Source organism: Plasmopara halstedii (genome assembly GCF_900000015.1).
Source record: "Plasmopara halstedii genome assembly, contig: Scaffold_614, whole genome shotgun sequence".
Classification (NCBI taxonomy): Eukaryota; Oomycota; class Peronosporomycetes; order Peronosporales; family Peronosporaceae; genus Plasmopara; species Plasmopara halstedii.
Window position 1 is genome coordinate 2,127,970 of NW_020187532.1, and position 11,164 is coordinate 2,139,133.

General features: G+C 44.0%; 3 protein-coding genes across 3 annotated transcripts in view; 1 reads left to right on the top strand and 2 right to left on the bottom strand.

Moving 5' to 3' along the window:
• The window catches only part of PHALS_12421 (HIV-1 Vpr-binding protein), a gene marked incomplete at both ends in the record, with an annotated part of 4,194 nt that extends 51 nt beyond the window's left edge, over positions 1 to 4,143 (bottom strand). The window contains 4 exons of the mRNA XM_024727963.1: positions 1 to 3,654; positions 3,739 to 3,797; positions 3,865 to 3,935; positions 3,998 to 4,143. The exon at positions 1 to 3,654 is cut by the window's left edge and continues 51 nt beyond it. Of these exons, the coding sequence (XP_024578487.1) occupies positions 1 to 3,654; positions 3,739 to 3,797; positions 3,865 to 3,935; positions 3,998 to 4,143 (3,930 nt within the window). The remainder of the gene's footprint in view (positions 3,655 to 3,738; positions 3,798 to 3,864; positions 3,936 to 3,997) is intronic.
• Positions 4,144 to 4,385: 242 nt separating this feature from the next.
• On the top strand, positions 4,386 to 5,037 carry PHALS_14594 (uncharacterized protein). Its single transcript, XM_036407511.1, has one exon. It carries the CDS (start codon positions 4,611 to 4,613, stop codon positions 4,827 to 4,829), a length of 219 nt encoding a protein of 72 aa, XP_036263205.1. The 5' UTR covers positions 4,386 to 4,610; the 3' UTR covers positions 4,830 to 5,037.
• On the bottom strand, positions 5,037 to 8,766 carry PHALS_12422 (hypothetical protein F441_05214; the record flags this gene model as incomplete). The annotated part of the gene is made up of 7 exons (XM_024727965.1): positions 5,037 to 5,097; positions 5,149 to 7,084; positions 7,156 to 7,601; positions 7,667 to 7,838; positions 7,914 to 8,405; positions 8,480 to 8,685; positions 8,744 to 8,766. 7 exons carry the CDS (start codon positions 8,764 to 8,766, stop codon positions 5,037 to 5,039), a joined length of 3,336 nt encoding a protein of 1,111 aa, XP_024578489.1.
• Positions 8,767 to 11,164: the final 2,398 nt, after the last annotated feature.

An 11,164-nucleotide genomic window follows, 5' to 3' on the forward strand; every position in this document is an offset into this window, starting at 1 on the left:
CTCTATAAGCGAACTTGTGTCACTAGCGTCCCACAATGCAATTTCGTTCACAGCAAGCTCTGATAGAGCCACGGCGCCTGTAACTATGAGTCGACTTTGAAGCCCCAATAGTGTGGTCTCATTCGTTTCTAAACTGACAATCGCGCTCGATGGCGAGTGGCAAAGCCATTCTTCCACAACGTGATCCGATTCGATGTGAATTTGCCGCAGCTCTCCGTCATGATTTCCGATTAGCATGTCCTGCTGGTCCTGGCCAAAAAACCGAGCGACACTCACTCCTCCCCACGCAAACGATCCCACATGTGCTCCGACAGTGCGGTAAGGACGATAGCGACTATAGATGTAGCGATTAATTCCGGAATCGGCAAAAGATGTCAAGAATGTGCTCGACCCCATGGAAGACCCTGTGCGACCGCGACGCAATAAACGAGAGCAGATGCTTAAGTTTGACAGCGTTGTTGCGGAAAAATCTGGGCAGCGATGCCGCGATCCTTTACCTAACAACTTAAATGGCGGTACTGTCGTGACTGGATTGGCGCATTGGCGATGCTGCTCTCTTAAGTAGTGAGTGATGATATCATCCAGCTTGCTCGAAACCGATACTGAATCTACTCCATTGTTTGCGCACAATCGCGTGTTTTTTGGAAGCCTTTGATGTGCATCTGTGCGCACTGTATCAGATGCAACTTGAGGGCGCCTGTCCCGCGGCGTTGGCATAAAATTTTGAAAGAAATGCGGTTTTTGGAAAGTCTGCCACATGCGTTTTCTCGAATGGCTACATTGAGTGGCTGGCATCGTCATCTTGATTTGTCTGTCCAAAGGTCGCGACATACTTTCATCAGAGCGATCCACGACCTGAAACTTTTTCAGCTCTGGCACAATCGAATCAAGAGAAGAGACTCGTTGAAGCTTTCTAGGACGAGACATTTCATCTCCACTAAGATACCCACTTTCCCTCCGGTGTAACACGCTGGATGGGACTTTCTGATCTTTTTCGGATAGCTGTTTATGTGATGGAAATCCAGAACTTTCAACACTTTTCTGACTTGAAATGCCACAAGAAGATATTGCGTTTGTGGACGGTATCTTTGGCAACCCAACGTCGATCTTTGCTTCGTCACACAAGGCGGATGCGGTGTGGTGTAATCCCTTTGTAAGTAGATGATCGTGGATCAGCCTTAGTAGCTCATTTTCGTCGTACGCAATCTTTGTATTCGCAACAATACTTGCTTTTTCAATTTTTCTAACCGTGGGATCGGTTGCCTCATTGATTACCACATTGGAAGCCCGATGCGTCACATGTGAGATCAAATCTAAAGCAGATTCCCGAAAGCGCACATGAATATCAGCGTTCTCCTCCAGCACAGGATCACTACGGATCATGTCTGACAGTAGTTGACCAACTTGCATTTTCTCGATAATCTGAGAAATGTGGCGGTCTCGAGACAGACCGAGTAAGGATCGAGTAGCTAACAACCGGATCGCATCAGCATTTTGAACCGAGCGCTTGTAACGCAACAAGTAGACACACACTTTGATTGCGTTCCGTTCGCGTGCAAGCTTTCGCACGGGCCTCAGCATCTTGTCATCTTTTGCCTTCGGGCAGCAATTCGAGCAACTGTCAGGAGTCGACATATTTGCATCTTTATCTGCAATCTCAATATTTGAATGTTGTGACTGATCATCTTTTCTCGTCCTCATACTTCTTGCCGTCAGCGTGTATTGCCGGATATCTTTTAACGGATGCTGCCAGCAGTCTTCGTGATGAGGAGGCGATACGCAATTGCAAAAGACACGCAAAGCGTCACGCACGAGCTCCGAGTCTCTGGGATTGCTGCTCATAGCAATCTCAAGCAAAATGGTTATCCCAACTTTCTTGGAAGAGCTATTTTCCTCAAAAATCACTTCTGTGGAACAAACTTCGTTTGCTAGAGATGGAACAACAAGCGTCAATACACGAAGCGAGTCCAAACAAAATTGTGCGCGCTCGGCCGTCCATATCCGAACCGCCGATGAATTTGCATCAGGGTCTGTGTTTTGCACTACAGAGCACATTATGGCTACAACCTCCAACAGCGCAAGGATTCCACGCAGATGGTGTAATTTGGCCGCAGGAGGCCACATTCCCCCTCCTGGACCGGTTGCAGCTGACCACGAATTGTTCAAGTTACCACTGCTAGCGCTAAAGCGGTACTTTTCGTAAAATACCATGTTTTGCTCATGTGTTTTGTCATCGAGATCAACAGCTTTTGACCACGTTATTTTCGGTACTCGTGCTGGAATTCGCGATGCTGCAGTGGCTGCAGTTAGCAAGGGCGCAGTGTTGTTCTGTCGATTAGACGGATTGTTTAATTGGGCTAGTTTTCTTCGCAGTCGATGAGTAACTAGGGCCATGTGCATGCGAACATACTGCCGCAAACACAAACACGCATCTTGTGCAAGTTGCCTTTGAGCAACCGATTTTGGATAATTGCCGACCCGGATAATGTTGAGTATAGTATACAGACCGTTGTGTTTTTCAAAGTAATCAAGAATCACCTTGTAGTTTAATGTCAAGCTGAAAAAAACAACAGCGTTTTGTCTTGCTCGATCGTTAGGACTAGACAGTAGCTGATAAGCGGCAGAAAACATGCTGTCATGATTCATGGCCACAAGACGCTCAATTACTGCAGATGACGAAGCAAAGCCATGAAGACACATAGACAAGCTGCGATCTAGTAAACCCACCTGACCAGCTGCCTGTTGCAGTTTGAACACTGAAAAAAGTAGATCCACACCCCCTGTCTCAACAAGTGAGAAAGAAAATTTTTTATGAGCAAGAAAATGGGACGTCAAAGTCATCGTATGCGAGATCACAGCAGGATTTTTACTATGTAAAAAAGTGATGATTGTCCCAGTAATATCTTCTCTTAAAGCCGGAGCAAGAATCTCAAGATATTCACCCATTGATCCGAGACAATCGAGTGTATACAGCAGCTCCAGCATGACCAAACGTTTGAAGTCCTCTTCATGATGCTCTGGACTTGGCAGAACAACCGTTCCCTCGTCCCCCAGAACCCCCATTACATCCTCTTCATGATTTAATATCGAAAGCGGCTCTTGAATATGGATTGTAGCCGTCGGCTCTTCTTCCTCATTAGTCTGCTCGCTAGTAACAGTCTCTGTATTCTCACTGTGGTCACTCATATGATTAGCAGCTCGGTTTATAGTATCTGATAGTTTGCGCTTGGACGGCCGTTGCGGTGTAGTCGCTTTAATCGAGATCCCACCTCCAGAATTCAGAATCTTTTTGTGGCGATGAGATGCAATAACACAAAGGTGATCTTGAATGTACTTAACAGCTTGCTGTTTTTCCTTTTCCAGCTTAGATGCAAACATTCTCGCTCGTTTTAGCAGTTTGACTGGTGTCGCACTATTTACAACCGTGTCAGCAACTGATCGATCTCTCAATCCAACCGACAACAATCCTGTGGCATAACATCGTAATCCCGGATCAGAGTCAGTAGCAAAGCTACATACGCGCTCGAGCATCTCTTCATCGTCATCCAATACGCGCACAATCGTCCGACTATTCACTGGAACCGTTGCCAAAAGCAAGCGACATGCAGCTGCCTTGACACCGTTGATGCTCAAATCTGATAGTTTCCCTTCGAGCTGCCATGTAATAACAGATGTGGATGTAAGTTGAAGCTTCCTCATTTCTTTTGAAAGGTTTTTTAGTGTAAGTAAAGTATTTACCATTGGATAAAAGTCTTCATTTTGCTCAAGCACCTGGAGAAGATTACCAATCAAGTGACCTGGTAAGATAATTACCATGTCAGCAACAGCAAGCTATAATTTAGCTGCTGTAACTTTGAAAGTTACCGTCGCGGCGGTAGGGCGACGATCTTTCCTTTCGAAAGTTTGTTTCCACTTCTTCCAATGTTTCTGCAATCCTAGACATTATCATATTCGATTAAATTATAAGCTTTTGCGTCTGTTGTGGATCGAAACGTACATGTTTAGCTTGGTAATCACCTCGTTGTCTGAGAGGGCTGGCACGTTCTGATTCGTCTGAGTAAGCTCTTGCGATAGCTGAAGTACACGCACCTCCAGCGGGTGTAGTAAGTCCTCGTTGCTGGCATTGGCTGAAGGCGACTCCATCCTCTTTATATCCTTACGTCTAAGGTTTTTACTGCAAAAGTCAAGTAAGCAAGATAATGATACCGACAGCTACCGGTATCTTATAGAGCATTGTTGATGCGGTTAAAAGCTTGTCACATGTAAATACTACTTGAGCGCAAAAAACATACACATCCTTTTTTTAAACCAAAATAGAAAAGAACAAATTAAGGTTTCGATTACGATGGCAACGCTGAGCAAATGACTAGAATTAGACTTGTATGAAAAAGCTTAGTGGTAAGAAACGATACCCGGCACACAAATTTTGGAAGGCGTATCAAACAATCAAAGCTGAAGCGTCATTGTAGCACAGTGATGAGTATCTTATGTTTATTATTGCACAAACAAGAAAGTCGATATGAGAAGAAATGGATCTTCGAGCTATGAACACAAGGTTCTAGTTTGCCGTATCCACTTGCCAATTCAGTAACAAAATCGCACTTCGATATATGTGCATGTCCGCGTGTTGTGGTCTCTTTACTGCAACTAAATTGCGCGTACTTACCGAGCTATTGTTTAAAATTGTGACGTTTTATCTGTCGTACGACAACAAAAGATCAACCAATACATTCCGTTTTCTTGTCTGGATTCGTACTTCTCGCAAATACACAGCTAATACCGGCTCGCTGCCCTTTGCTCTGGCTCATTACTCTGGACATATTGTTTAATCGTCCGAAACACGCTCTAATCACGGCTTTATTGTTCGTGTCACTTAAGAGTTTGTTTGTGCCGGGCTACCGTCCAAAATTCGCCGGCGCGTGATGAAGCAATATGGTATCAACACAACAAAGACCATCTAAAGTCACAAACACAAAAGCTCAGGAGACAAAAGAACCATCAGCCTAATTAATATATTACTGTGTGGTGTCAGCGCATTATGATGACACGACGATCTCAGCCATCTCACTGATACTTTTTGCAATGCCTTCTGCCCCACTGACTAGACAGTTAAGTAGTAAAAGCTCCTCCATAGAAACCTTTTCGTACCGTTGGTCTTCGAGCAGCCATTCCACATACGCAGTTTTCATCTGTGCAGCAATGTCACTAGTACCAAATTCCTCGACATTAAGGACGTCATGCTCACGGCACATCGCTTGGATAAACGATGCAGCCGATGAAGCTCTTTTATCCATCTCGATAGATGAGGTATGTGAAACTCTCCGATAACTTCCCCGAGACGGCATTGGGGGACGTAAATCGTCATCTTTGACATCGAGCGCTTCCGATAAATTCGACTGAATTTTGTCGCTGCTCAGAACCTTCGATTCGTCGCTATCATTGTCGTCGCCTCCGTCATCCTCGGTAATTGCTGCCAGCATGTTTTCACGCCTCACAACCAAAGCCGGGGCCTTAGGTTTCCGACGGGTATATACCTCAACTTCGAGCTTAAGGCCATTTTCTAACGCCTCTACAAATTCTTCAAAAGAAACTTTGCCGCTTTTGTCTTTATCGACCGCAAGCATAAAGTTCTCAACGTATTTCTGAATTTCGCCTTGCTTTACAACACCCGACTGAGAAAAAATCGTTTCCAGCATGACAGTAACCTCGTCCGAATCAATTTCACCACTACAGTCCTTGTCAGCAAGGCGAAATGCCTCTTTCATTTGCATAAAGATCGCAGTCTGGTCCGGTTCTAAATACAAAAATGCATCACTAAAGAGAACCTCTAGAGTCTTAAACGATTCAATAACAGCAGTTCGAAAGTGGCTACTAGCCACCTGCCACTTTCCATGCGTACTCATGCTGTCGACAGAAGGTCTGCCTATGTCGCGAATGTCGATACTGCTGCGGCGAACAAAATTGCGCTTCACACGATAATCAAACCATTGAACCAACTTCAACAGTAACGTATTGTTGTTTAAAAGTCGACGCGAATTTTCAAGAATTTTTTCATATTTCCGAGCTGAATAAGCCCGCCTCCATAATACTGGCTCCGCTTGAGCTTCAGTTAACAGCGCTGCTTGTGCTACAAGTTTTGCCGGAATTTTTACCTGCAATATCTTGCGAAGATGCTCGATTGCGTCGGAATTCATGGCACTTGAGTTTGTCAATTGATGGCCAAATAGAGCCTCAAAAGCTTCGAGCTGTAACTTTAACGTCTTTTGTATGTTTCGACGGAGTAAACTCAATGCACTTTTTGGAAAGATTAGTAACTCAACCAAAATGAATAGGATGATACCCACTGAGGTTTGCGCAAGGCTAGAATATGAACTTATCGCGATTGATGAAGCATCGTCAAGCGAAGTGTTGTCGCACATATCGGACTGGCGCATCAAAATGCCAGTTGATACGAATGCTGAGACTAAACCGGCGTACGAGCTGTAGCCACCCATGTAACAAACGTACATAGATATACAAACCCAAACAAAAAGCACAATGTTTATTAGCACCACATCGAGGTGCTTTGGATTGCAGATTTGTGCGATAAAGAACTGGAAAACTGAAGGAATGACACTTCCAGCTACGACGCCTCCAACGCGATTTACTGTCGCTCGAAATGATCCTCCAAAAAACTTCCCCATTACGTATGCTATGGTACTTGGAACGGTAGAATTGTAGCCGTAGACGTATACTGACAAGAAAATTCCGAGGATAATCGCAACACATCCTCGAAAGTTGCTCAGCAAAGCTTGTCCGTTCGTGTAATGATGCAGCTTAAAGAAATTAGCGACTGAAGTGATGACGAATGATCGGATCCGGTGGACGTCCGTGTAAACCTTTCTGTTGTGAATTTCTTGAAATTCAATCATGGTGCTGCAGAAAGAATTGAGCGAAAAAAGAAACAAATTCAATGGCATGTTGCCAGTCATTTCTTCGACTGTAATTGGGTTCATGCGCAACGTTCGATTTTGTGTCGAACGATAACGGTGAAGAGTGGTCTCCATTTGTGTTTCAAGCTTCGATATCGACGCAAGTTTGACTTCTGCATCACAATCATTCAATTTTTTATCAATTATCAAAAGAGATACTGACAATTGGATGATTATCACTTACCACGTGAAGATAAGTGTACTTCACGCGCAATTTCGTGCAGAAGATCACCTGAGCGTGTCTGAATCACATAGATCTCGCGCTGTAATACCTTCATGTATGTAAAGTGAAGCTGCTCATACTTCTCGAGCTGCATCGCATAACTAAGTGTACGCAAGTCGGATATTAATGAGCCTACAACTTTGACGTAATTCAACATGATTGGGCGATGAAATTTAAGCACATAATGAAAGCCGAACGACTGCTCCCACCAAGCGTCTTCTAACAGTGCTTGCATTCGGCGATGGCGAGCTTCGGTAGCTTCAAACTTTCGCTGAAGCTTTAACTTGAGAAAATTCATGTGATCGACATTTTTATTCTTGAAACAATACGAATCGATGATAATATTTAGCAGGTCCAGCACATCTTCAGCCACAAGTGCCGAGTCTTTTCGCAATCGAGTAATCGCACTACAGAACAAATATATCAATACTCATCGCTCATTGCAATACTGAAAAAAAGCCTCAAGATTTACAAAATGGGGTATGGCATGAACATGATGGCAAGCGAAACAAAGGAGCCAACAATTCCGATCAGAAAGTAGACTTCTAGATTTCGTAAAATATTAGCTGTCCGGAAACGTGAATCATCCGATGTTTTAAGTCCTGGTCCACCGAGTGGGTCCGCCGGGTCGATAACTGTGAGAACTGCAAGTTTTACAGGGTAAATTAATTTTAAAATGCGCATCATAGAACGACTCTAAAGCATATCGTACGCCTTACTGAAGAAAAGGTTGTTAGCTACGGCAAATTTCTTTGTTGTTGCAGCAAACGGGCAGACCAGAACGACTACCGTAAAAATGATCATCCAAGGCAACGTTGTAAAGAAGTTGTGCTGATTGACCCAGTACGTATTATTCGAAAATGCTTCGTCAATCTCAATGTAGTCTTTATAAGGATCTTGAGCATCTTTATCTTGTGTCTTCACATCCATACAAGCAAAAAGTACGATACTGAATACAAGCGCCATTCCCACACCAAGAATAGCGTGCCAAGCCACCATGAGCGTACTACCAATTGTCTTTCCCGTAGTAAAGATCACGGCGATCGCACAATAGCTTAAACCACCGAGATAATACCACGAAGGAAATAAAACCCATTTTTTGCTGTCAAACTTCGAGGGATCATGGTCCGAGACGCGAGTCTGGATAGAAGAAGCAATTAATACCCCGAACGCCACTCGCAGTGCCAATTGTGCATTAAATCGAAACTCCCCTGAACAAATTGTAATCAAAACGCAGACAGGATGAATCAAATAGTCATTGCAGTATTCCTGCATGCAGCCTTACGTGAAAATCGCTGCTGTTTCAACGCCCTTCTACGGCCAGTCTTAAAATCAATGCGTAGTTTGGCAGCTTTGTCAGCGAAGTCGTCGCTACCGACGCTGCTCACTGTTTCTCTGCGCTGAGATCGATGAACAATCGAGTTTGATTCACGATGAATCGCGCTTTCACAATCTGATGCCCCTCCTGTGTGCAACGGCTCAGTCAGATCACTACAAAAATGACAGTTAATTCATGAGATATGTTGCAGCAAGTAGCAACATTTTAAACCTGTTACGTGAACGCCCAAGCATGCTTGCCTTTTCGAAAAAGTAACAATTTACGATGCGTTGAATTGCTCTTAGAGGTGTGACTTTACCAGATCAGTCGTTTCAGATTCGTCTAAGAATTTTACAACAAATACTATAATAAGACATCTCGAAGCTGGGTCTTGATTGCATTTTTCAAACCGATTTGTTAATAAGCAGACACACTCATTGAATTTGAACTTCTTTCACATGGTTCGAATTGTGACGAGAATTTAGAATCGATTCGGACGCTACTGCATTTGAGTTAAGGCTACTGAGTATCTCAAAGCTTATTCAATCGTACGTCTACTGACTTATGAAATCGGCAGGAGTGTCATACTCAATAATTCCGTTTAAAGATTTATAACAATGATGCACGACAACACGACGACTGAGTCAAAGGTCAATGAGAATCAAAAACGAAATGCTTTATAGTCAGCGTTAGTGACGTGTCAAGTGGTTTGAGTACGACTTCCTGTACACAACTTCTTGTATAGACGAGATCATAGCGGGAGGTTGACGATACGATTGTGTTGATTATGAAGCCATCAATTTCATACGGCAAGCACTTATTCTAGTAGTGTTAGCTCATGGGAATTGTTTAGAGCCCAATTCTGTATGTAGTGTACAAGAAAGACAAAATCTTAGAATTCACACTTTGAGCGTCGCTAGATCCTTGAACACTAAGGGATCTCGTCAGGACATCCGGCCTATAATCTAATGGGATTGGGAAATCTTGAAAATTGCTCAGGTCCAAATCTTTTCTAGCTTATAGGTACGCATTCAAGGTTTCTTGCTGTCTTGTGTCAACACATTCTGCAACTGTTTAACTTCGACGAATATCTTGTTGGATTTTTGCAATTGTAGTCCCGTAATATTGTCTTCGTCAACCTTACGCAAAATACGATTTTGTACAGTTAGTGTTAGCAATTTTCAATATATCACTCGTGAAACAGCATAGCAAACTTACTCTTGATGCTCTTGGTTCCACCCCTTATCGAAGCGTACGAATGCAACCTTTGTGCGTTTGCCAATGCATATTTTTTTGATCCAAAGATTTCAGTATGGCTACGCCAATGCACTTGGTGGCGCTAGTACTCAATTCGACTACCGAGTCGAGAAACAATCAGATCTACTGTGGAGATGACACAGCCACGTAGTGGCTTTTTGTTACGATTTAGCCACACCATTGTATGGATACACCATCTTGTGTGATCCACCCTATCATACGAGGGTACGTGTAACCCTGTTATACTCTCCCCCATCAGAATTGAGAAAACCCACAATTCACATTTAATTGTCCCCTCATACGAGGCTCGAGTGTCTGAGACACCGTTACGTCTTTAAGAACATATTTGAGCATTCTCCGGTCAATAAACCCTGGGTTTATATCAGTTACGAGGACGCCCGCGGGCAAAGCCCTTTTTCATCTGCACGGGGCGCAATTCCGGACAGTACGTCCGCGGCTTCACGGGAAGCACATTCCAAGCCCTTGGATTTCTCGTCGAGGATTCGGAGGAAGTCGAGTACGAGTCGGATACTTCTTTCCTAGCATGTGAAGACGAGTAGGTTGAGGTGTGCCAACGGTGCGACGTGAGCCCAGCTCGAGCCTTGCGACGTCGTGTGCGTTCCCTACCCTCTCGACTTCCGGGGAAAGTGGTATCGCTATTAATCGCCTCAACGAGTCACATGATCAGCAATTGGAGGCTGCGCAAAGGGCGGCTCAAATGCGCTCGTATCTACGTCCGGTACAAGACTCTACTTTGGAATATGGCTTCCACACGGCGGTTCCCGCTACTGAGGCGAAAGACGCGACCAGTCGATCGTTAGGTGTCTACGTAGTCGGGCTCCGGAAACTACATAAGCTGAGCTTGACCCGCGGAAATTTCTACGAGCTTGCTTCTTGGTACCCCAAGAAATTCCAATGGATTGGCACCGCACACAACTTCGAGCTCAAATAGGAGGCGCTCCTGTACCCGCAATGCCAACTATATCTGGAGTGCTCGCCTGTAACGGGGTTGCACGTTCCTTTGAATAAAATAGCGGGTCACACAAGATGGACCGACCGTATATAGGTCTGTATAACAAAAGTAATTGTAACCACACAGTGGCGTGGCAACACCGTAACAAGAAGCCACCACTTGGCAGGATTGCCAGAAGTAATGCATATTACTATATTAATTAGGTTTTGCTATATTGACTAGGTATTTATATATTTTAGGAAAAACCTAGGGTTTTAGATATTGGCGGCTATGCCGCAACTTAAACAATTAATTACAGTTTCATTTATAAATAGATGTGTTCGTCTGCCTTGATTTAGGTTTTTAGTGCTTGAAAGTTGCGGACTACGATCCGTTACACTTTTACTGGTTCTTGGAAAGAATGTAAGGTTGGGGACTTTAAC